The sequence below is a fragment of the Gopherus flavomarginatus genome, chromosome 5 (assembly GCF_025201925.1).
Source record: "Gopherus flavomarginatus isolate rGopFla2 chromosome 5, rGopFla2.mat.asm, whole genome shotgun sequence".
In the NCBI taxonomy this organism is placed as follows: Eukaryota; Metazoa; Chordata; order Testudines; family Testudinidae; genus Gopherus; species Gopherus flavomarginatus.
The window spans coordinates 59,490,829-59,517,542 of record NC_066621.1 but is presented as its reverse complement, the minus strand read 5'-3'; the positions used below and the strand labels follow the sequence as shown (position 1 = coordinate 59,517,542).

The window sequence follows — 26,714 nt, the reverse complement described above, 5'->3', positions numbered from 1 at the left end:
TCAACTCAGATGATAACAGTAATCAAAGCCTGATAACCACAAACAGGTGAAAAGGTCTAAGATCGTATGGGGATGATGGCCGTGTAAGTACCTATATAGCCAAGTGAAGCTTTGGGAAAATGACGTGTTAACTGAAGGGAATGTCTTTATCTTTTTTTTCCTCCTTGCCCCTCTGTCTTTCTACCTACAGATATCTTTTTTTTTTTTTTTTTGGATGTGGTAACCTCAATTTCCCTCATAAGCACTGTGTGTCTTCTTAGAGTCCAATTAAGCTCCAGCTACCAAATTAATAAAATGACCCCACTATCTCTGTCCCACAACAGATTCAGTTCTCACTGTTCACTTCTCTGAAGTTTACATTTATCCAGATTTCCTTAAAACATTTGGCTGTTACTAAACAAAGAAGACTACAAGGAATGTAGAGTGCAAAACAACTCAGACAACTCCCTTCAGATCAGCCTAGAAGACTGGGTGACAAGTTCCAGGAGTAACATTTATATTTTGATACTCTAGTGTTGTCAACAGTTGTTTCTATGATTGCTTAGCCCATGTTAGATCTTAAGGAGAACTACAATGGTGGGGTTCTTTTTTTTTTACTAGGCAGTACAAACTGCATTTAGTCAGGGAACTAGAGTCAGGGAGAACTTACATGATCTTGTCTATGTCCATCAGCCTCCTGAAAGAATCCCCTTTACCTTAATTACACAGGAACCCTACAGATACAAGGCACTTATATCCATATCAGCATGGTAGTCACATGGGACTGTAGCTCACAGGTATAAACAGAGAAAATTAACCATTCAGCTTCAGGAAAATAATCTTCATAATATTAACACATATCTAACAAAAAATTCAGCAATTGATTATAGGATCAATATTAAAAAATTCAAGAAAGGAGTCCGGTCACATAGATCTGTTGTGCTGGTGTTATCAACTACTGGTTTGTAAGATTTTTTTTTTTAAGTCTTTTCACAATTTCTTGCTTTCAGACCAACTTTTTAAAATACAACATTACTTTATGCCTCATTTTTGGAGTAGTTCAGTTTCCTCTCACTCCTCTCTCTTATAGTCCACGTTCATAAGGCTCTGAACGTCATCAGCTTTTGCCTAACCTGTCTTCCAATAGGAGTTCATCATGCCCAGTGCATGTTCTTTATGGCTCTGGGGCTTAGTCTCCCACTATGACGCTGTTTTATACTTTAAAATAAAATCAGTTATGTCAAAGAAAATTAAAGAAACTGGCCTGAGTTGAGCTCCTTACTTCAAATTTGATTCAATTTGTGTCCATGAGTAAGGATGAGCCAAAGAGGACATGTGTAAAGGGAAACACTCTGGCATTGCTTCTTGATGATCACAATAGTCTTATATATTTTTATTGCATTATACTTACTCTTCTTTGCAAAGCACTGTGAGATCTATGTACAAAAAGTGCTATATACCACAAAAGTTGTTTTAGTATTTGTCTATTTTATTTTGTTTATATCTTTATTATGCCTTAAAATTTGACTTGCTTAGGTATATGGGTTATATCTTTGTTCCCTGTAACTTTATGCTGTGTCAGTTTCTGCCTACCCCTCTACCTCACTGGAGTGATGCGAGACTTAATTCATTAACGTATGTAAAGCACTTTGAAAACCTTGGAAGGAAGGTGCCACAGAAGTGCTCATTTTAAAATGAGATAGTTTATAGTGACGTGTTCCGATAGAAAAGGCCAGTTCTCTGACTTAAATTCATGGATGTAAAGCACTTTGAGATGTTTGGATGGATGATGTTATAGAAGCATAAAGCTGTATTACAAATATTCTTTATTCACAAGCTCATGGAAACCAGCACACCAACAGCCACCATGTCCTTTAATTTAATTTCCCACTATTGTCTATTTGGTAAAATAAGCTGGAGGGATCCCTCAAGTATTTAATGGGCTGCTTTATGCATTTATAGATGGGTTTGACTGCAGCTAAAAATGTCCATGACATACAATAGGTTGTTTCTAGCTGGATTTTAAAAGAAAATAACTTTGATCATTTCAAAAGCATTGAAGCCTGATGCTCCAGTGAGAAAGGAAGGCGGTAATTTATGACTACCATTAAGGAAACAAAGACAAAGACCGAGGGAAAGTTTCACTAAGTGAAGATTTACAAATGTGTATAAAACACCCTTACAACTGGACATAGCCTGGTATTTCTCCCAGAACAAAACAAAAGGGAAGAGGAGGGGTAAGAAGGGGATACAGCCTGCCCACCTGCCTTCACTGGGCACAAAAAGGTCAAAGGAAGAACATTTTTTAAAAGTTTTTACCAACTAACATGGTCACTTTGTCTGGAGGAAACCAGCTGTGTGAAGAACAGTCACAGTAATATCTGGCTTAGGGAAAAGGGTTACGGATCTGTGGTAGCCTTGGTAGGATCTGTGAATGACAGGGACTCTGCCTCTGTATATTGCACAGGATGAGCATAGTCACCACTTAAATAAGAACAATGAACAAAATAGTTGTGAGGTTATATATGTAGGGGATGGGGGTGTTCACGTGCAGTGCTTCTGTATACACCTGTAAGTTGTATGTAAATTAATGGGTACAGAGTGTGCGTGCAGTGTGCACTGCACCTGTCTGATGTGTGCATGGGGCTGACTACATTAGAAAAGAAATCACTTTTGGGGCCTTTCAGAAAATGAATGTGACACAGTTTCTCTCTATCTACGTGTGCAGTTGAAACATTTTCAGCGCCAGTTTAGCTACACCTGTTGCTTTGACACCCATTGTCAAGCCCTACACGTGGGTGAGTGGGGTTTGTGTATGTCTGCAAGGAATGCCTGTGTGTGTATGGGGTATTGTGCTGCTGTTTGAATACAGGTGCTGTGGGTGCGTGTATAAGTGTAGGGCCTGCGTAGGCTGCTGGTGTGTGGTTGACTGTGCATTGGCGGGTGTTTCTAGAGGTGGTGGTGCTTATCTGTGGTAATATTTGTAGATGCGCAGAGGGGTTTCTGAGGCAGACTATTTGTATGTGGGGAGGGCTTTTATCCATAGCTGTAGAGGGTGTGTAAGTGAGTGTTATTTGGCCTTGCCTGTGTCTGTCTGCAGGTGTTCCTGGGGTGGGGTACCTGTAGGTGTATCTGTAAGAGGGTGTGTGTGAGAGAGAGCCCCACCCCTGTAGGGAGAGCGCGGGCTCCAATCTCAGGGTGCCCATTAGAGCCATGGGGGGGAGACCCCGCGGCCAGGCCCCCTGCCCACGCCGCGCGGCAGCAGGAGCGGGGCGCGAGGCAGCTGTCAGCGCCAGGCAGGCTGGGCGCCCGCCGCCACCTCCCCCTCCTCCCCCCTCTCCTGCGGGACGCGCCAGGCCCCGGCGGCCGCGCGATCGATGGGGTCCGGCCGCCGCTGCTCCGCCGGGGCGGCGCTGCTGCTGCTGCTGCTCCTCCAGGGACAGGTCCGCGCCGCCGGGCTGCTCCTGCCCGGTGAGTGACCCAGCCCCGGGTCCGGGTTAGTCCCGTGTGTTGCCGAACCCGCTTTGCAGCCGGGCTGCCCTGCGCCGGCCGCGGCGTCCCATGCTGAGAGCAGACGGTTCCCGCTACCTCCAGACCTGGACAGCGGCTTTCGCTCTTTGCCTCGCCCCCCAAAAACGGCTTCTGGCCCGGCCTGAGTCTGCCAGCACTTGCGCGCCTGCTTAACTTTACTCCCCTGGGGGGTAAATGAGTGGGACTTACAGGGATGGGGGAAGTTAAGGCTCAGGCTCCCACACTGCCAGTGCTCAGCCCCTGCGAAGATCAGAGCACTATTGGAGGGGTTTGTTTCTTAATATTGGCTTTGATCCATTACTTTAAGCCTCTGTGGGGTAGTGTCATTGACTTCAGTGAGGCTGCTCACGTGTCTGAAGTTACACTTGCATGCAGTGCGGCTGTAGCCCCACAAGTCCCAGGATACTGGAGAGACAAGGTGGGTGAAATACTATCTTTCATTGGACCGACTTCTCTTATTGCCCTTGGGCATTTAGTGCACTGGATTTGGTATACCAAATTGTGATGGCCATGTATGGGATCCATAGATCCTGAAAGGTGTGTTGGGGTGGGAGTGTTGGTTCAATAAAAGATATTATCTCCTCACCCACCTTGTCTCTCTAAAGTGACACTTGATCTTTCCCTGCTTTGCTGCTATTCTTTTTAGAAATGGGCTTGAACCAACCTCCAGCTCTAAAACATCCGTGGAAGACGGGAAGCGTTCAGAAATGGAACTGAACTTCATAATTATTACTTTTAGCTGTATTGGTTTCAATTGGGAAAAACATGATTTTTGTTTTATTTTTGAAAAAATCTCTCGTTTCTGAACAGGGTACTGGACAATACTAGATGAATACAGTATTTACATAGCACCAGAGAGGTGGCTGGCACTTTTCAAACATAGGAGATTATTAAATGAAAAATAATTTATCTGAATTAAAGTGTGCAAACTTTGTGGACTGTTAGGTTGCTTTAATTGGTTTGTAATATGGGCAGTGGTAAATATTTTTGTGACTGAACTTTTATTATGATGGCGGTGATTATTTTAAAGTTTTGTTTCCCCACTAGGAATCCTTCAAATACAATATTAGTATCAAAGAAATAAAACAGATGTTTAGTGTTTTTAAAAAATCTAGAAGTACAAGGTTGACGTATCACAGTCTAAACTGTGTTCTATTAAATGTGGAATAAACCTAATAATTCTTCATGCATCTTCCTCCTCCGCAGCAGTTTCACTGCCAAGTTTAAGACTGCAGCATTTGCTCTTAGTTTCCTTCCCTGGAGCCTCTCTTTCCAGCTTAGACTACCTTCGTAGGAGCAGAAATCTCACCCAGTGTATATAGTAACTTTAAATCAACTTTCATTATATTATATACACTAATGCCTTTTCACTCCTGTTCTCCATATGCATCCTGGAGATCAAAGGAATTAATATTAACAATAAAAAACCCTAAAAACCTGAACCAGCGCAGTATCTGTTTGACATTTATGCATTTTAGTTTTAAGAGAAAAACACTCTTGAGTGTGTCCTCTCTGTGACAGTGCTTTCCATGGACAGGTACAAATACAAACACCCTAATGTGCAGATAGGTACATGGACAAGGAGAGTGGGAATAGTTACTTTGAGATAATGCATGAGCTTAACTTCTACACATTTAAGCAACAATGAGTCACAAAAGCTTATGCTCCAATATGTCTGTTAGTCTTTAAGGTGCCATAGGACTCATTGTTGCTTTTTACAGATCCAGACTAACATGGCTACCCCTCTGATACACTATACATTTAAAGTTTGTTGACAGCTGATCTCCTTCATCCCATACCAGTTTTCTGTCTCAGTGCTATACATCCATATCCTATCGAAGGTCTTCTAGTAATTCCTCTCACCTCCAGAACCTTCTTTGCTGACCACTCCCAAGACTCAGAAACTTATAATAGTTTTCCTTATCCTGTCCCAAGATCCCATCTTCTGCTAATCTCACCACCTCAGCATTGGTCTTCCCCTCATTTCCTGATTATCTTGATACAGAGGTATTTGTAGGGCGTCTATCATGTTTGTAGGGTGTCCATCACTATTATCTAGACCAAAGATTTGCAATCTGTGTTCAGTGGGCCACTGAGATTCAGCAGAGTATTTGATCATGATCTGTTGAGCTGGTTGGTCGTATGATGCTGGCCTATTGTCTTGTTCCCTGCTGCTAAACTGCTTTAAAAGAAGCTAAAACCATATTAATATTCTTCCTCATAAGCAATTACTCTAGTTATTAAGGGCTGTTAGGTGACATGTGGAAGGAGAAGGTGATGGGTGCGATTGACTCATGGAACATCTTCTCTTCCATTCATAATCTCTCTGTTACAATGTGGTCTACATTGGAGGGGAAGAGGAAGGCTTGGGCACTTATGATATAGCCACCAAATACTGTATTAAGACTCCACTTCTGCTGATTTGTCTGTACTCGCAGATCCTTCCCGTCTACGACTTCCTTTCCTACAGAACTGCCTTTTCCGCTGATGTCCTTCCCCTGGACCATCCATGGGACCTTACTCTGTTTGTGCTGATTTGCATCTTTTTTCTGCTGCCCTAGAAACTCCTGTTCTGATGATGTCTTCCCCTCCCTATCACTCTTCTTTGATGGCCACCTGCAACTCATTCATATCCAAGACTTCCTCTTTTGCTGATCTTTCTCCTTCCTCGCTCCTCCCCTGCGCTAAAGTTTCCAGCTGGATGTTTTAGCTATGTACACTATGTGCTTCTTGAAAGGTGACTGCCTGCTGTGTGTTTCAGCAGTGTTGCTCACCAGATGTGACTTTCACTTTTTATTTAAAAAAGCTAATTTGGGAGCAGTAAAAACACTTGAATAATCATCTGTTTAATGGTAAGTAAAAGTTTGACATGTCTGGGGCTGTGATTTTGAAACTCTTGACTGAGTGAGTGTTCATTTTTTTGTGAGACCTTTTTGTTAGTTTAAAGAATGTCATGCTTCCTAAGAGTGATGTCACAGGTTTGAAATATGATTTTTTTCAATAACTGGTTGTTTGGGGCTCTATAGATTAATTCTGTCTCTGTGTGTGTCTGATTTTTAGCTCCATACGGAGACAAAGGGCCATATTTTCTGCTGCTGTTAGTCAGTATAACTCCATAGAGTTACACCGTTTTACATCACTTGAAGATCTGGCCCATAATGTATAAAATGCTGATACTTGTGCAAATGTATACATATACATAATCATGCAAGTGTATGCTAACATGCACACATCCACACATACAACCATCATGCAAGCATATCTCGTGTGTCTCTTTCTTGCACATGCATGTGCGTGTGCACATAGACACATGTGACCATTCACCAAACATTCTTATGTTGCGCCTTCTGACATCTCTCATGAATCTGTTTTTTACAGATGTGGATGAGTGTGCCCAAGGGACTGATGACTGTCATCCAGATGCTATTTGTCAAAACATTCCAAAGCTGTACAAGTGCACATGCAAAGTGGGTTACAGCGGTGAAGGGAAAACGTGTGAAGGTAAATTGACTGCAGTAATACACACTGCTTTAGCCGTAGTGTGTGTGTGCCAGACACAGTCCTATTGCCATTTGCTGGTTAACTCATAGTTAAGACTGCAAAAGGAATTCATGGGAACATCCGTAACAAGCTGTTGACTCCTTATGTCATATATGTAGCCCAGGAATCTGATATATTTCAAACTTAATTATATATTTGTGTGTAGTTTTAAAAAACCACAATCTTAAAAAGACAACAAATGCAGCCACTACTTCTGTCCAGCTCCTTAGATTTACTTTAGATATAGATTTATGGTAGGTACCCTTTTGAGAAGCCCTGGCTTGGAAGAGGAGAGAATGTGCCTTATTTCTACTGTGAATTTGTCTAGCTTCAACTTCTAGCTATTGAATCTTGTTGTACCTTTATCTGCTAGTGTGAAGAGCCCTCAATTTCAAAATTGCTGTTCTGCACATAGGTACTTACATACTGTGATCAAGTCACACTTTAACCTTCTCTTTGTTAAACTGAATAGATTGAACTCCTTGAGTGCATCACTATAGACTCATAAGGCATATTTTTTATCCTTCAGTCATTCTCATGGCTCTTTTCTGAACCCTTTTTAATTTATCAACATCCTTCTGGACTTGTGGGCACAGTATTCCAATAGCAGTTGTAGCAGTGCCAAATACAGAGGTAATATAACCTTCCTACTTAGGGTGACTAGGTGTTTGGTTTTTGACTGGAACACCCGGTCGAAAAAGGATCCCAGTGGCTCCAGTCAGCACTGCTGACCAGGCCATTGACTGTCTGCTTGGGGCCTCCACGCAGTGGGGCTGGCAGGCTCCCTGCTAGCCTCCGTGGTGCGCGGCTCCTGGGAAGCAGCCGACATATTCCCCCTCCAGCTTCTACATGTGAGGCATCCAGGGGGCTCCACACACTGTCCTCACCCCAGGCACCGCCCCCACAGTTCCCATTGGCCAGGAAGCATGGCCAGTGGAAGCTGTGGGTCAGTGCTCGCAGAAGAGTCAGCGCTTGCAGACAGGACAGTGCGCAGAGCCGCCTGGCAACATCTCTGCATAGGAGTCTGAGAACGGACATGCTGGCTGCTTCCAGGAGCCACTTGAGGTAAGCACTGCCTAGAGCCCGTACCTCTGATCCCCTCCCAGGTACCAGCTCCCTGCCCCAGCCCTGATCTGCCTCCCACCCCCTGAACCTCTCAATCCCAGCCCAGAGCCCCCTTCCATACTCTGAACCTCTCATCCCTGGCCCCACCCCAGAGCCCTCACACTCCCCTGCACCTTAACCACTTACCCCAATCCAGAGCCCCCTGCTGCACCCCAAATCCCTCATCCCTGCCGCACACCCCCAGCCAGAGCCCACACCTCTTCTGAACTCCAACCCCCTGCCCCAGCCTGGAGCCCCCTCCTGCACCCTGAACCCCTCATCCCTGGCCCCATCCCAGAACCCACGCCCCCAGCCCAGAGTCCATACCTCCTCCCACACACCAAACCCCTGCCTCAGCCCTGAGCCCACCCACCCCCATACTCGAAACCTCTCATCCCTGGCCCCATCACAGAGCCCACAGGCGCACCCCCAGCTGGAGCCCTCACTCCCTCTCACACCTCCACTCCCTGAGCCAGCCAGGTGAAAATGAGTGAGTGAGGGTGGGGTGAGCGAGTGACAGAGGGAGGGGGGTTGGAGTGAGTGAGAGTGGGGCTTCAGAGAAGGGGCAGGGTATGGGAGGGGCTTCAGGGGAGGGCTGGGGCAGGAGATGGGGCAGAGGTCTTCAGTTTTGTGCAAGTAGAAAGTTGGCAATCCTATTCCTACTTGAGATTTTCCTGATCATACATCCAAGGATTGAATTAACCCGTTTACCACGGAGTCACACTGGGAGCTTGTATTCAGCTGACTAGCCACCCTGACCCCCAAAATACTTTTTTGGAGTTACTGCTTACCAAGATAGTCTCCCATTGTGTAAGCATGGTCTGCATTCTTTGTTCCTAGATGTATAAGTTCCACCCGGTAAGTTTCAAGGTGCTTACCCATAAAAGCAGGCTGGCCACTGACAGTACGTGGGAACAAATATAGCATTGATTCATTTAAAGGAAGTTTTAGTTTCTTGCAGTTAGGGCTGAAGGTTTGTGCCTCAGGCTGAGTTGAGACTGGTTTCAGCAATGCATATGTAAGTTTGAAATGGGGGCAAAATCATGCTTGTATAAACAATACCACAGAGCTATTAAAATTCTCATAAAAAACAGGTTTGACCAAGTCTGGGCACAGTAGGAGCCTGATCCAGCTCTGCTTAAGTCAGTATAACTCTTTCCATTTTCTTCTATGGTAGCTGGATTGGGTCCATAAAAAGCAGAAACTTTAGCACCTGCTGTATTTCTTTGCTGCTTCAGTTCTATTTATCATATTTCTATGATAAATGATAAGAAGCCTAGCTTCAAAGCAGGGAGTCACTTACATTACAGTCATATGCATGAGGGCCTTAGAAACATAGGAACTGCCAAACTGGATGAAACCAGTGGTCCATTTAATCCAGTATCCTACTTCTGACAATTGCCACATCAACTGCTTCAAGGGAAGGGGAAACCTTGCAATAGATAGTTAGTTATTTTTTGAATCCTGCTTGGTGTCAATTATGTATTGTGGCAAGGAGTTCCACAGACCAACTGCATGTTGTATGAAAATATATTTCTTTGTATTCATTTTGAATTTCATTGAGTATCCCCTTGCTCTTTTATTCTGAGACAGAGTGAATAGAATTTCGAAGATTATCTTTTCTATCCCAGTTATTTTATATACCTTTTATCATGTCACCTTGTATTCATCTCCTCTTTAAGGCAAACACAACCCAACTTTTCAATTTCTCTTTATATGTGGGTTTTTCCATATCCCTACTCATTCTTGTCATCTGGCTCTGAACTCACTCTGTTTCTGGTATAGCCCTTTTCAGATGGCGTGTCCAGAACCGACCACAGTATTCCAGGTGAAGGCATACTATTTATTTAGAGAATGTCATTATATAATATTTGCTCTGTTATTGTCTATCCTATTACCAGCCAGCAATATATTGGCAGCATAGCAATGATAACTAGGATGGATCACAAAATTTTAAAAAGTTACATGAAACATTTCAACATCATTTTCTGTTTCACATGTTTTCGACCATTTTCTATTTTCTGTTTTTGAAAAATTTCAGCACTTTTTATTTAAAATGTTTATCAAAATATTATCAGAATGGTTAGTGAAATTTTGCATGTACCAGGTTTTTGATAAACAAAAAAAAATCTCTGACCATACTGATGGTTTTGATTAAAATTTTAATTAAAAATGTTGCAAAAAATATTGACTTCTTTGGGCCTTGCAATGGGTGAAATCCTGGCTTCCTTGAAGGCAACTGCAAAACTCCCATTGACATTAGTAGAGCCAGGATTGTACACAACAGTTTTTGGGTTTTTGGGGGAAAAAAAGAACACACCCACCTACCCTGTCTCCATGACAAATTCATCCCAAAAGGGCACATGTGCCTACTGAGTTATTAAGGTATTTTTATAATGAGCAGCTTCTTTAAAACATAGTTAGGCAATGAAACACTAGGGGCTGAGGCTTCTGGGAGGCTGAGAAATCTTAACTCCCATTGACGTTCTTAGTGCCTCTCAGAAAGTACAGAATGTGTTTTAGGCTTGGGCTTTTGGACCGTAAAATGAAAAAAGCCAACCTAGGCCCCTCAGATGACACAAGATTGGCAGAGTGCACTTGCTATGGCTAAGGCCAAATTTTTCACCTAAAATTAGTCACCTATATTTATATTTGAGAATGTACTAATAAGTGTCCTGATTCCCAAAGATGTCTGGGAAAAGTAGAGATCGGTTGAAACCAAAAACCTGGATCCAACCTGCCAAACTTTCACGTTGGGGAGGATTTAGGAATTGAAGCCTGGATCTGAATTTAACTCCAACTCTTTCTCTTTACGTTGGGTCAGACCAGAACCCTAGCATTAAAGATACTGAACATTGGGGGATTCAGCATTTTTATCTGGATGTTGTGGCTTTGGCCTATCTTTAGTATAAAAGCTCTATTTGAAACTTTTGTCTGACTGTAAAGGGCTTTGGTTATTGTCCCTATCTCTTTCCCTTAGTGCCCTAACCATGCTGGTAAAATTCTGCCCTGTGCAAACAGATGGGCAGCAGAAGACATAGGTACTACCTCAGAGTGTAAGTGGGATTTTGAAGATGTGCAGAGGCAAATGTCATCATATGAGCTGAGTCCAGTCCTAGATGTACCAATGTTGTTTTGCTGTTGATTGAAATGGGAACAAGATCATTTGTTGGTTTCTTTGTGTCTTTTAAATCAAAGCTCCTGGTGTTTGATTAGTTTATTTTGCTTAAGGAGTTTTATGCTAGAAATTGTTTTCTAGTACAAACATGAGGAAGATCAAGTCCTACATATTCAATTTCTTTATTTAGAGAGGAAACGAAGTGTTGGTCATTTATCATTTCATTTGAAGTATCAAAAAGACAAAGATAATTTACGACCAATGTTTATATTGGGTGTTAACAGATTTTAGAAAATATGCTAAATAGAAAGAATCGTATGAAAATGTTTTTTAAATGAAAGCTGTTTATTTGGATTTAAACATTTTCTTGCAGTATTTGCAACCCAAGCTTTGCAGTTTTATGCTAGTGCTTGAGAATCAGAAGCTAAATTGACTCATGCTTTTTAATAATCAAAACTGAGTCAAATGCAAAGTGAACAGACAACTTGAAATGGTAAATTAGATAGTTAAAATTCTTTCCATTCTAATAATCAGAGTATTGTGATGAATGCAGGTAAGGAAATTTGTCATTTAAAAAAAATATGTAGTTTGATTCTTCCCTCAAATTGATTCTATGTCAGTGTGACTTCACTGACATCAGTGGATTTAATCCTGATTTACATCAGCATATAAGAGAGGAGAATCAGATCCATGATTTTTAATCTAACATCATTTTTAAAAGCAGCTTTAGAAAGCTTAAAACTATACTATAACACTGGATGGAAATCCTAATGCATCTTGTCATCTTTCAAAAACATTGAACAAATAATGTGCTAAGTATAGTCTATTTGCAAGACAATGATGACTTAGGAGAGCAATTACTGTTCACATTTATACAATCATGTCAGGACCTGCCCATGCCAAACCAGGTAGCATCCATCAGATTGACTTTTGCTTTATCCCTCAGACATTGATGAATGTGATAATGACTTCAATGGAGGCTGCGTACATGAATGTTTCAACATTCCAGGCAATTATCGCTGTACTTGTTATGATGGCTTCATGTTGGCTCATGATGGCCATAATTGTCTCGGTAAGGAACATGCTTGCTAACATTGCAAATATTGATGCAAATATATCCCTTTTTAATTTGTGAAAGTAAAAAGCCTGTGATTTCTGAATGCTGTGTTAGATAGGATGTCTAGACAAGAATGATACATATTAGACAAAGGAATTCCAGGTTTCGACATTTCAGTCTCTATATGACTGCTCTATGGCTCAGTTTCCCCATTTGTAAAATGGGAGATAATACTGACACATTTTTCTTAAGTGCTTTGAGTTCTTTGGATTAAAAATTGCAAAGCATCCTTCATTATTCTGTTAATGTGTTTCTTTAGGGAAACTTTAGTAAATTGACCTGTTTAAAACCAGGAACATTTCCTGTGTTTTTTTTGGAAATGTTAATTTATGGTTCAAGCCCAGCCATGTGTTGGGGTTGGGAGAGAGGAATCCTTTCTCCAGGTGATGGAGTAGCTATGCCTCATTCTCCCATTTATGTATCTTATATGGGCCACATTTCTGTACTATCTGAGCAGCTCACAATCTCTAATGTATTTGTCCTCACAATACCTGTGTGAGGTAGGGCAATCCTATTGACTCCATCTTACGTTGGGGAACCAAAGTACAGGAAAGATAAGTGACTTGCTCAAGGTTATCAGGGAAGTCTGTGGTGAAGCAGGGAATGAAGCCCAATTTTTCCTGAGTCCTAACCATTGCATCACCCTTCTGCTCTGCGGGTTTGGCGGTACCTCTGGCTCCTGCATGCTGCTACATCGTGGGTGATGATTGGTGGAACTGAGTAGTGAGTCTTCCTCACACTAATGTGTGGACCCCTATGGATCCCCTACGAATGCTGCTCATCACTGCCTGAGCAGTGGGGCCATCATTGGGTATGTTACCTTAGGAGATTTCCACTCCTGTTGGGGAGGGGATTTGTCCCCTATTGCAGAATTTGAAGACTATTGTGAGCTATGCAAGAGTGATGAGATATTTCAGATTAGCATGCAGTATTTTAGTAATGGGACCAGGCCTCTATTAAATATTTAGAGCAAGAGCCTCACCTGGTATAATTTGGCATAGCTGCTTTGACTTCATTGGAACTACATCAGTTTACATCAGCTGAGGGTCTGGCCCATAGACAAAGTTCTGTCTGTTGGTGCGTAAATGGGAGAGGGTGAGGAAGGCCCTATGTCCCAAGGGTTGCACTATCCTGTCAAAGCTGGATAGCCATATAGTCTGGCCAGAAGCAACTGAACTATTTATTGATGCTTTTTAATATTACGAAGAGTGCCTTATCCACTCTCACACTTATTTAAACACACAAGTGGAGTTCCATGAGGTTCACATTAAGGACACTCAACTGGGTGAGCACCTGACCTCTTTAATAAGGCAATAAAGGGGTATATTTTCTCTCCATACAAAGAACTCATCTAGCACACAAATACATCTGGTCATATTCTGATCTCAGTAACTTCACTGGAGATACCTTGAATTTACACAGCTGTAACTGAGGCCAGAAACTGCCCCACTGTTGTGTTAATATAGGGTTTCTCATTATTGCTAGGCTGTCTTGAAAAGAACAACAGTATTGATGTAATGGTTCTTGGGGTGGAGGGAGCATATAAAGGGTAAAATGGACTTTAAAACAATGAAGTTCAAATCACAGACCTCCTAATTTTGACTGCCCCTTTGAAGATATGATTTAAAATTAAAATAGATATTTTGACATGCAGCAAATTTGGCTTAATTTTCTGATAAACTGTTTATTTACTTAGTTCATGCCACTTTTTTGTTAACCAAGCCACACCCATATTCCTGAAGACTTGATATGTCTGCCTGGATTTTAGCTGAATAGACAATTACTTTTTGGAGAGAGAAACAATATTCCATTATTTCACCATGGTCCACGAAGCAGAAACATTTTCTGGAGTTTCAAATCTATAGTACTAGAGAATCTTGGTAGTTGTTTCAATACTGATTTCTTAGATTGAGATCACTGTTGAACTACTAAAATTAACTATTTCTATTAAGACTGACACATCTAGACCGCTTGGAACATAATTTTTATCTTTGTTCTTTTCTATGATTATGATGCTCTGCTAAATCCATCTCGGTTTAGGTGCTCAGGTTGCCCCACTGGTTTCAAGGGAACTTAAATGTATCACAGTGTTTGATTTCACTTGTTGGTAAGAACACAATGGCTTCTTCCTGTTTTTAGGCACTATTTTATGCAAAAATGTTAAATACTAGTTTCAAAATCTTAGCCCTGTAACAGTGAGCAGAGTGGGAAGCAAACATGGTGCACCAAATGCAGTGCAAATGAGAGCAGAATTTTGCCATGACACCTTTATGGCCTGTTTTCCTGGGTGTTGAGCATCCATAACTCCCACTGAAATCAGTGGGAGCTGTAGGTGCCCAGTCCTTCTGAAAATCAGGCCTGTAAGGTTTATACCATAGCAAGAGGCTACAGAAAGCTTAAATCAGTGATGGGCAAAATTCAAAAGGCTTGGAGATTGAGATGAGCACTTCAATGTTCAGGAACTTAGCTGGAGCTTTTCTACTCTTCGTTTCTCTTGGTTCTGCCAAACTAGATAGAAATTTGCAAGAACAGATTTCTCCTGAGGTTCCCCATACTTCCTGCCTCTGATGAGGCCATAAATATTACAAGATCAGCATTCCTTAAACTATTTCAGTAACTTCTGCTTTTGTTCTTGGCCACAGGAAATACAAAAGCAGCCACAAAATAAGAGACAATGAGGTGGAATAGGGAGGTGGAGGATAATTAATCAGACATTCTCAAGCTTCAGAAAAGACCTAGCATTTGGCTTGCAGTTTGGGTGAAGGTTCGGTGTCTCGCTTGAACCTGAGCCTGAAGTTTTTTGATAATTTTTTCTTCCTCCATCTCTGCCTCAGAATTAAAATCTTCTTTAAATGCCCTGATCTATAGACCCATTGGGACTTTGGTAAAACAAACATTTATTTAATCTATACTAGCTGCACACTTTGAGATCAACCTCCGGGCATTGATTTATAGCAGTGACAGTAAATGCAACTGTACAGGTACAAACCCAGTCTCTTTATTTTTCAGATACAGATGAATGTATGTTCAACAACGGTGGTTGCCAGCACCTGTGTGTCAATACCTTGGGGAGCTATGAGTGTCGTTGTAAGGCAGGGTTCTTCCTGAGTGACAACCAGCACACGTGCATTCACCATTCCGAAGGTACTGGTTCTTCCCTTCCAAACAATGAGCAGAAACTTCTTGTGGGAGCACATAGCAGACTCTCTTAAGCATTTTCACAAACATTTAGAGTTTTCTTCAACAAGAGAAGAGGTTCACTGTTTGTCTGCCCCTGAGGGTATGTCTACACTGCAACAAGACACCTGTGGCTGGCCCTGGTCAGCTGATGGGCTCACAGGGGTTGGACTGTGGGGCTATAAAATTGCAGTGTAGATGTTTGGGCTGGAGCCCGGGCTCTGGCCCCTCCTACCTTGCGGGAGCTCTTCTATCAACCTAGTTACCGCCTCTTGGGGAGGTGGATTACCTACACCAATGGGAGAACTGCTCCTGTCAGCATAAATAGTGTCTACACTGAAGCGCTACAGCAGCACAGCTGTGCTGCTGTAGCATTTTAATTGTAGACATACCCTGAGTACTCTTGTCTTCAGGGGGGCTCTGCAGGCCGCCCTCATGCTGTTCATTGTAGGATCAGAGCCTGGAACACTTTTAAACGAGATGACTTTGCCGTGGGAGAGAGGGTCCCTTTTCCTTTCTATTTCTTCACCAAGATGAACATATATTTGGATACTATCTGATGGATCAAAAGGCAAAATCAGTTGTTTAATCACATGTCTGTACCTGATCCCTGGTGGAGGCCTCTTCCCTCTTTCTCCATCTCTTCTTTAGTATGTCTTGAAAAGAACTCTGCCTTCCCCATTTGTCCTGTTCCAGCAGGAGTAACATGTCTTTTCCCCTCATTCTTCATTGTATCTTTTCCATTTCCTCCTGAAATTCTCTCCCAGGATCCATTGCCTTGCTGCTCTTGTTCTCCTCTGTTTTGTTGTCTCTTTCCCCTTCACCTGCTGCCTCATTTTTGGTTAACGGATTCCCCATGTTGCATGACTCTAAAGGTGGTCAAACATTTGTTCTCAAAACATTTATGTTTTCCAAAAAAAGGCGTTTGTATGTAATTTTTTTTCTGAACATTTTCATTTTGGTTAACAGTTTCTGCTTTTTCAGTGGAAAAACTGGAAGTGAAAAACCAATACCTTTTCAGTAAAAAATTTCTTTTCAAGTCAAATTTTTCACTTTTGTGGAAACCAGTGATGTTTTTCCAAAAACCTCATATTTTTACCTAAAATGCTTTGAGAATACCAAAAATTTTTCAGATTTCATTTTTTCATTGAAAACCCAAAAACTTTTAAACCACTTCTCCATGGATGGAACCTCACCTCTCTCTTCTTCTGTACTTGTAATCTCTTCTGTGCCCATACTTCACTTTACCCCTGTACCCTATTTCTCTGGCCCTCCTGCCACTTCTCTTTCTCTTTCTTCCTCCTCTGACATTTGTACCCACCTCCCTTAGCCTACTTCTATAATAAGGAAGACTAGTCAGATACAGGAGATTTGAGTTCATTTCCCTGCTTTGCCACAGATTTCCTATGTAGTTTTGGGGAAATCACTCAATCTCTCTGTACGTCAGGTCGGCATCTGTAAGAGCACTTCCCTACCTCCTAGTGTTTTGAAGATAAATCTGTTGATGTTTGTGGGCTCTCTGATTCTGAGGTAATGTGGTTCGTATAAGTAGCTTAACAGAGTAAGGAGGTTGTGGAGGTGGGGCAGGAGAAATATGGAGGCCTGGCCTGTGGATAGAGTGAGAAGACAAAGGAGAGCCTGTTCTGTTCCTTCTACAGATTTGCATGGTGAGGTTGCCTTGGATTATCTGCTTCCTGGAATCCATCCTCCCTCATCTGCTGTGCTGCACATTGTCTGGCTCAGGACTGTTTGCTGGGACACTGCAGGAGTTTTTAGAGGAGAGGCAATAGTCAGGTGTGATGGTGCGGGGTGTAGCGGGGTGGATCCAAAGCAGAGTGGTGCTCCAGATGGTTCTCTGGCTCTGTTTAAGCCTTGTGTAGGTCAGCTGGGCTCATAACCTCCCAGTGAGTTGTGCATAATCATAAGTTTTCCTTGACTACATGCCCTGGGTTTACTCCTCTTACAGCTGTAAGTGACAGAACAAATGCTTTGTGAGGACATTGCATCAGTAATAGCAATAAATCACTTACCTACCAATGGCTTTTCTCTCTGTTGTTTAATTTACTTCATAATATTGAGTTAGCAAATTCCAGGGGAATGTCATGCACGTGGGGTTTTTACCATAGAAATAAGCATTGTGACAATGATGTGTCCTCTTACTACCATTTCTAGTGATGATCCGTCTCCGCTCAGGAATCCATCACTGTCCATCGCAGTGTGTCACACAAACTATGGTTATTTACTTCTTTTGGGCCAAAATCAATAGGCATGAATAGGAGCTGCAGGATTTGGCTCATTAGGGTTAGATTTAAAGCCATGCCACCTGAAGGCTGGTGTACAAAGGCACTACACCATTAGTAGCTCCTAGAGACATTTTACCAGTGGAGACCTAGGCAGCCAGAATGTCTCTGGGAACGGGAAATGCTGCTCCCTTTAACAGAGTAAAGCATGCACACTGCACAGGACCAGCCCCATTCTCCAGTTGGTGGTAGGGGATGCAGCACTCTCGGGATGTCTAGCTGTGCTAATGGTGCAGACATTCCCCTAGCTTGTGCTCAAGCAGGGCCAGTACCAAGATTCTGGTCGCGCTTTGTGCAGAGACATCCTTTCCTCACACCTCCTTGTGCGCCTGCATAAGACTGTCCAGAATCTGAGCCTCAGTGTTGACAACAGAATGGCAATTATGGTGATGAATATGACCCAGCCTTGATACAGCACCTTCCCTCAGAGCTTAGCAGAGTTTGCTAACTGGGTGTACATGTGGCTGGACAAATACCATTCTGAGGTATTCCCCACACAGTTCCACTGATATGACTGCATAAGAATTGAATCACTTTGCTCGTTCTCATATCAGGTACAGTTACATTGACTTTTATATAATATATATATTATGTAATATAGAATATTCATTGGAACTGATTTTTAAACTAACAGCCCCGATTTATAGTAAATAAAATGTTAAAACATTTGGATGCACTTCTTCATAAAATATCCCCTTTTTGGTGAACTAGATTTAAACTTTTTTGGTCAAAGAAATCACATTTAATTAGTCAGACCCTGGGTATTTTATTATTGAAATGTGGTTCATTTTGTAAGGTCCATTTTAACTTTTGGTGGAGAAGTGACCGAATTCCACATGCACAGAACTGAGCAATTCCCAATTCAGCATTTAAACCATTTGTTTGAGTTCAGTGAACTTTACCAAAGTACCTGCTTTAACAGTTTCTCCTTCAGGAGATTCATGCACCCAAAGAAATTACTTTGCTAACAGAAACTAATTCATTAATTCTCTTAATGCTTTCTTAACACCTTTTATCTTGCAGACAGATCGTATTGCATGTTTAAGATTAAAAATGTCACAAAAACACTAGAGTTAATAAGGCTAATTTGTGATCTTATGTGCTGCACAGATCCTTGATTGACACCATAATAGTGGATGATAGCTTTCATGTGGGGATCTTTGGGCTCTTTTGTATATTCTGTCGGATTTGAGGCATCATTGTCTTGTTAGGCTTCTACAGAATTCTCACTGTGGGAAAGGAATCAAAAAGCCAATAGAGCAGAATAATCTAAGCAATGTAGCATCCATTCCTTTGTTACTTCAAGCTTTCTTAATAGAGGACGAATATTGTAGCCTAAAACTGAGATGTCAAAAATATAATATGCAAAGTAATTGCCTGATTAAACTGTAACTGAATGTTTATGAAAGGTTGATGCCAGCTCCCATTACAAATATTTTTTCTTCATTAAATAATATTGCTTCAAAGAGAAGGTATTTTGAAAATGCATGGGTTAAGGAAACCTTTACCTATTTTCTTTTACACAATGAGGCTTGTCTCTGATTTTTTTTTATTTTTTTTTATTATGGGCACAATCCTGCTTCCACTGAAGTTAATGGGAGTTATTTCAGCGGGTGCAGGATTGGGCCCTCAATAGGATTAGCCAGCAAGCCTAAATAAACTGACCAGAGTCCTCTTGAAGTGCTTATATTATCTAAGAAGAAAACAGAAATGAATGGTAGTGCAACTCTTTTCCTTAAACAAACAAACAAACAAACCAACCCCACTGCCTTAGTGTAGATTATTGTAAAGCACGCTCTCCTTGGGATGCACCGTCTGTTTTCCATTGAAGTAGCAATTAGTCTTTCTTTGGTGTTTCCCAAATTTTAGCAATACAGGAAGATTCAGTAAGGATCTAGAGTATTCTGCTCTACACTACTAAGCCATATGAGAGTTCATAGTTTAAACCCCAATATTTCTGTAATATGGAAATTTGTGTTTTGTTTTGCAGTCACATTCCAGCCAAAAGCCAGCCAAAAGTTGTACTGTTGCAAGTGTTGTGTCTGTGTGTGCGTGTGTTTTGTATATATTATATGATGCTAGAACTTTTGCAGTGTTACGATATTTCTGTAAAGTGTGACACTCGTGATGGATTAGGCTGGAGACCCATAGTGATTTGTGGACATTTTGCAAGTCATGCCTAAAGATCTGTGAATGAGCTTCAGCCCTGATATCCAAGATTGCCATTTCAACAAGCAGCAGCTGCTTATAGGGCGATCAGATGAGATGAAGAAAATATCGAGACACGTGTGGGGTGGGAGGAGTCTGCCGGCGGAGCAAAGAAAACAACAAAAAAACAAATGCTGCTGTCGGAGTGAAATATCAGCACTTCACATAACAGCTTTGCAATGTGAACAATTGTCTTCAAGGAGCCAAGCTAGGCACTAAATTCCTTACAGATGATGCCTAAGTCACATTTCTGTCTGTCTATCTTAGGTACTTAAAAAGTGTCCATTACCATAGTGTCTGAGCCCCTCACAAGTTTTAATGTCTTTATTCTTAGGGCATGTCTACACTTACCTCCGGAGTGAGTGATCCAGCGGGGGCCAATTTATCACGTCTAGCGAAGGCGTGATAAATCGACTGCTGAACACTCTCCTGTCGACTCTGGTACTCCACCGGAATGAGAAGCATAGGCAGAGTCGACGGTGGAGCATCAGCAGTCGACCTACCATAGTGAAGACACTGCGACAAGTAGCTCTAAGTATGCTGACTTCAGCTACGCTGTTTTCGTAGCTGAAGTTGCATAACTTAGACCGACTTAGCTTGCCCCCCCCCCAGTGTAGACCAGGCCTCACAACACCCCCTGAGGTAGGACAGTGCTATTATCTCCATTTTACAGCTGTGGAACTGAGACCTGGAGAGACTTGACAAAGGTTACACAGGAAGTAGAACAGGAAAATTGAACCCAGGTCTCCCATGTCCCAAGGAAATGCTCTAACCCATGCACTGTCCTCCTCCCTAACATTCAGACTCCTCAAGGAGAGTTTGGATTTACCAACCATGATGCCATTCTGTCTCTTTGATATATTGTTGCCTTTTTGAGAATACCTCGGTAATACTAGAAGAAGAGATGGTAATAGCACACTGTTGCTTGGGTGGTAAACTCCTTTTTATATTGTAAAATCCTTGGGATAAGGACCCTGGTGAATCCCCGTGCACCTCCCAACCCCCCTATTGCCCGGATGGTGCTGCAGTAGCTGTGGGAGCTACTTTATTGTATTGGCTGAGTTGCAGTGTTGAGTACATAGACTGCAGCACCAGCTATGGAGGAAGGTTCAATGGGCCTTCCAGGACCCAGTGACTCTGCCTTGTGCACAGCATTTGGCCCTTAGAAAACTAACAAGATTAAAGTCCCAACCCCAGAGTAAAGCCAGCGTAAACCTGGCCTAAATTCCCACAAGGAGGCTCCCTGAGAGTTCTCAAATCCTTCGGCTGTTTAGAGCTACCTGAGTGGCTCCCTTCCCAGATCGTGGCAAGCACAGCTCAGCCAGACCAGAGGATCTACCCATAATCTTTTAAGAGACCTTATTTTTGTAAGTAATTCTAAAGGAATGGAGAACAAAAGAACAGAGCGGTAGCGTGTTTTTACTGCTGGACTTTAGTGGTTAAGAAATCCCAGTGAGGGGACGAACCTTTGCATCAGAATGTCTGTGGGGCACAATGGAACCTTTGTGGCACATAGAGTTAAAATAAACTTTGGCTCCTTTAATGCTGGGAAGTAGGGTAAAGTCTTGCCAATGGCTGGGGCACGGATTTAGCTGAAACCCTGGGCAGAGGCAAAAGGTTTTATAATGCAGGGAACGTTTCCTTATTGTTTAATTGACTGCAGCCTCTCTCTGGCAGAGGCCACGAGTCACCACAGCAGCCTGCAGATTAAGTGCTAGAGTGTGAACAACTCATAACTGTCAGAGACAAAACAACAAGATGTTTTTATGAGGGAAGGGAAAGAAGAAAGGGAAGAAAAAGTCAACTAATGTCACATTACTCTATTCATTTGGATCCAGACTGCATTTGCTTGTACTACATTCTATTCAGCTAGTGAGACACAGCACATAGGTGCAGTTATATATAAAACATCATGATGACTTCCCAGAGGTGTTAAAATGTACTGGTTGAAATTAGAAAGAGGCCAGTAGATATCAGAAAAGGTTAAGATGCTCCCAAAGCAGAAAATTCTTTGCTGCCCATGGGTACAAGTATGTGTGACTGCTGGATCCGCTGCTAACCACCAATGGAAATGTAGCTCTGTGAATCTATGACTCAAGGCCAGTAATTTGAAAAGATGTGAGAAGCATTTGAATTTTGTATTTATCTGAATAAATTTGGACATTCCCTTGCCTCACAACATCTTATTTTGCTATTTTATGGGAAGAGTAAAGGGGAAATGAACAGCCTTAGTGCCTGGTCTTGCAAGGTACGGAGCAGCTCTCAATTACTATTAAAATATGTGGGAGGAAGAGGAGGAGTTATTATTACTAATAGACATTTATATTATGATAGCACCCAAAGGCCTAAATGAGGGTGGGGGTCTCATTGTGCTGGGTGCTGTACAACCAAAGAGACAGAAGGTCCCTGCCCCAGAGACCTTAAGACACAAATAGACAATGGATTAGGTGCAGGGAAATCACCTTACAGGCCATTTGCTTAGCCTTTAGCAGTATCAGGTTCTTTTTATTTCTTGTATATCAGCTGATACTTTTTTTCCCTTTTGTTCAGATATAGGAGAGTCTTTCAAGAGGTACAAGTTGTCTGCTGTTTACTTACAGTTGGGATAATGTTTGTATTTGAGCTGTTACCTGCATCTGAACACACTGAGGATACCGATGATCTATGACATTTTTACTGTTTTGCAGATGGCATGAGCTGCATGAATAAAGACCATGGCTGTGCCCATATCTGTAGAGAAGCACCGAAAGGAGGAGTGGCATGTGAATGCAGACCTGGATTTGAACTGGCCAGGAACAAGATGGACTGCATTTGTACGCAACAAATTCATACTGATCCGTAAAGGGAACAAATAGAATTCTATTATTTCTGCAGCTGATCACTAATTTGGGCAATAGTATCTATGGATGTGCTAAGATGACATGTTATTTAGACTGCACGTTTTTGATGAAGTGAAATATCAAATTAAATCAGTGGGTTTTCAAAATGTCATTGTACAAATCCATCAATTAGTATTGAAAGCTCTAGTATGGGAGTCATGTTAACATTCACACACAAGAAGGGTAAATTCAGCCCTGTACAGGGATCTGGAAATTTAAGGCTCTGCTGTATGTTTTCTTTTCAGTGACGTGCAATCATGGGAATGGTGGGTGTCAGCATACATGTGAGGATGCCGATGATGGGCCCATTTGTGGATGTCACCCAAAGTACACAGTGCACTCGGATGGGAAAACCTGCCTTGGTCAGTGAGCAGTGGATGAATTCTTTTCTGTTGATGACTGATATGTAAATGAGTTTCAAAATATTACCATTTCTGCAGGAGTAATACGTTCCAGTTCTATTGATGAAAAATTGCATAGAGGCCAAAACGACAAGCATAGGCCGGATCCATGGGTCTGGCCAACCCATGCTTGATGCAAGACCTGGATGTCAAGGAAAAGTGGTTCTAGGTCAAATTTCTGCCCCACCCCGCATCCTCCCCCCGAATTTGGATCCAGTTTGGCCACTGGCATAACTTAGAGAAACTTTAGGGCTGCTTTAAGTGATGCCTGCAGGAAATCTCTTATGGAGCATTCCACTCTCTGGGGAGCACCAGAGTGCTAGGAAAGGCCAGAAAGAGGTGGTGTAGAGCTGATTGTGTTGACTTTACATCCCAGGGAGGTTCCCCTATGTCAGTGGACTCTCCATCTGCTCCTTACAGGCTGCTTTCTGACTGTGTGAGAAGCACAGAAGAATTGGCCTAGAATGTTTAAGAAAAAAAAATCTGTTTTTAAGTGTATTTTGTTCTGGTACCTGTGAAGCATTGCACATATTATTAACCAGGGGACAATTTCTTTCCATTTTCTAAGTTTTCATAGATTCATAGAGTCCAGAAGGGACTAGTCTGACTTCCTGTATAACACAGGAATTTCAACAAGCAATTCCTGCATCAAACCCATAATGTCTGATTGAACTAAAAGATATCTGTTAGAAAGGCATCCATTCTTACGTAAAGAAGTGCTTGGTGGATGAACACAAATGCTTTGATGACCCGTCTCTGACCATTGATTAAAAACAAAAACCTAGCCATAGTCAGCCATCTCTTTCCTTAGCCAATGGGCAGGGCTGGCTCCAGGGTTTCTGCCATCCAAAGGTGGGGAAAAAAAAAAAGCTGATCGACGGCACTTTGGCGGCAGCTCAATCACACCGCTCCATTCTTCAGCGGCAGTTTGGCAGCTGGTCCTTCCCTCCCTCTCTTCCTCTTCGGCGGCACTTCAGTGGCAGCTCAAAGAGGAAGAGAGAGACTGAAGGACCCACTGCTGAATTCTCGCGGGCCGCCCCAATAGCAAACGGAGTGCCGCCCCTTTGTATTGGCCGCCCCAAGCACCTGCTTCCTTAGCTGATGCCTGGAGCCAGCTCTGCCAATGGGTGATCAGGATGGCAGGACACTGGTTTGTAGCATCTATATCTCTGATTAACCCTTTTGTTGTTCTGTTCACCACACCTACAATGTTTTAAGGTTTCTGGGTCTTTGAAAAGCAAATTAAAACAAAACAACAAGAAAAGCTATCACATTTTTAATTGGGGAGTTTTAATGTTTTTGTTTTTAAGTGTTTATTTCTGACTGTTTCTGCTTATGATATTTGATTCAACTAATTGTAGAGTTTAGCTTTGTTTTAGAATTGAATTTCAAAAGGAGTGTCATACAAGATAGTTGGCTACTACATTAGATACCAACAGTCGCATCACCACTCACTGATTGATTTTTTCCCCCCATGTACTTGCCTTACAGAAAGAGAGGAGGTTGTAGCTGAGATCTCTGAGAGCAATGCCACAGCAGGAGCGGATGTGGACAAGCGAGTAAAGCGACGGCTGATCATGGGTAAAAGTGCTTATCTTGTTTTGCTGTGGGGTTTCTTAAGTAGTCTTGCATAGTGAACCCTTACTGTCTTGGATATCTGTCATCGAACATAGCTATTGTGACTATGGGCTGAAGTCTGCCCTTGGAGAGGCATGCATTACCCATTGAACTCAGTGGATGCTCACTCACCTCTAAGGAAAGGCTATGTCCCTATAGTGTATAAGTAATCATGTATAGTATTCGGGATGCATAGAAGTATGAGCTGAACCAGAGCCAAGAAACCTGCTCTCTACCTACCCTGTAAAGACTAATCCCTCCATGGCAGAGCCTGCCACCACAGCCGCGGCCCCGCTACCAGCCACAGCGCCCCTCCCTGCTGTTCCCTCCACCAGCTCTGCGGGTGCCCCTCCCCTGGCCCCCAGGGCATACGCCCAGGTGGCGGTGGCCCCCCCGCCTGCCACTCTGTCATCTCCACCAACCGCCGCCTCCTCTGCCATCTACAGCAGCCGGGGCCCCTTCCCCACCTTAAAAAAAAACAAAACCTACTGAGTTCCCCAGTCTGACTATTCTGCTGTTCAGAGCTTGAATATAAAACTCAAACGCCTAGTCAGATGATTTCTTTTAGAGTCAGATTAAATTCAAAACCTTTAAACTTTTTGGTACTGGCCTTTTGATTGGGACAGAGGAATTTAAGGGACTGGCCCAAAGTCCCACTACAAGTTTGGAAACTGACCCTGGGTTTCGTGAGTCCTAGTTCAGTGCTTCAGCGAGACTATCCTTCCTATCTCTGAGACATGCACTGTGAACATCCAGCTCCTGGTGGAAAGCAGGGTTCTAGTCTCTTTAGATGCTTCCCAGAATGTTAACCACTTTCATATAATTCTTCTTCTTCTTTACTCAGGCTCCCTGACCTTACAGATCTAGCTAAGTTAGGGGACTCAGTCACCATATAGTAAAATTATAGTATGGACAGGACCTAGCTCTATCTCTGTATATGGGCTAAAATCTGCAACTGTCCAAGGTTTTAACTCAGCAATGGGAGCATGGTTAGGTCCTATCTATATTACAGTCTTTAACCACGTTGAAAGTAGGTCACTGGACCACCAGTTTTTTAACAGGTTCCTTGACGTAGATAGTTACAACAGTGTAAATCCAGTGTATGGAAAACGAGAATCAGGTGCAGTATCCTCTAAACTTGTTTTGTCCCTTTAACAATAAGGTGCACTATTCTCCCTGTGTGTGTCTCTTTGTACTGAAGGGTTAAATGGACTGTAAGGACAGGCTTATTTGGAGTTGAAGTTGACCCTTGATTTTGTAGCTGATAGGGAGTTGGAGAGGGTGGCAAATTCCCACAGTACAACAAGAAATTTCCAATGCTTCACTTTTTTCCTCTCCTAGGGAAGTGCCACACATCGTCCCTCTCCTGAAATGTTTCAGTATGTACTAAATTTAGTTGTGTTCTATTTAATCCAAAGGTGTACCCAGGGGACTGTGGGACAAGTCCCTGTGATCTCGGTGCAGTTCCGAGTGAACAGATATCTGTGTTACGAAAACATCTCCGCAGCTGGCACTGATCATTTCCTGTTCCTGCTGGCAGTCTCATGAAAGCTGTGGCAGCAGAGGCAAAAGCTTTCAAAAATCGGAGACTAAAGTTAGGCTCCAAAATCCATATTTAGGCACCTAAATAAGCAGCCTGATTTTTAAAAGTATTGAGCTCCCAACAGTCCTATTAAGATCAGTGGGAGATGAGAGAAGTTCATTCCCCAACCTATGCTGTGGAGATATCTAGCAGAGGAGAAG

General features: G+C 42.4%; 1 protein-coding gene across 1 annotated transcript in view; it reads left to right on the top strand.

The window, feature by feature from the left end:
- Positions 1-3,365: 3,365 nt before the first annotated feature.
- Positions 3,366-26,714, top strand: part of SCUBE2 (signal peptide, CUB domain and EGF like domain containing 2) — a 70,853-nt gene continuing 47,504 nt past the window's right edge. Inside the window, exons 1-7 of the mRNA XM_050955058.1 lie at positions 3,366-3,450; positions 6,889-7,011; positions 12,219-12,344; positions 15,399-15,533; positions 22,762-22,887; positions 23,199-23,315; positions 24,846-24,935. Of these exons, the coding sequence (XP_050811015.1) occupies positions 12,314-12,344; positions 15,399-15,533; positions 22,762-22,887; positions 23,199-23,315; positions 24,846-24,935 (499 nt within the window). The 5' untranslated portion in view covers positions 3,366-3,450; positions 6,889-7,011; positions 12,219-12,313. The remainder of the gene's footprint in view (positions 3,451-6,888; positions 7,012-12,218; positions 12,345-15,398; positions 15,534-22,761; positions 22,888-23,198; positions 23,316-24,845; positions 24,936-26,714) is intronic.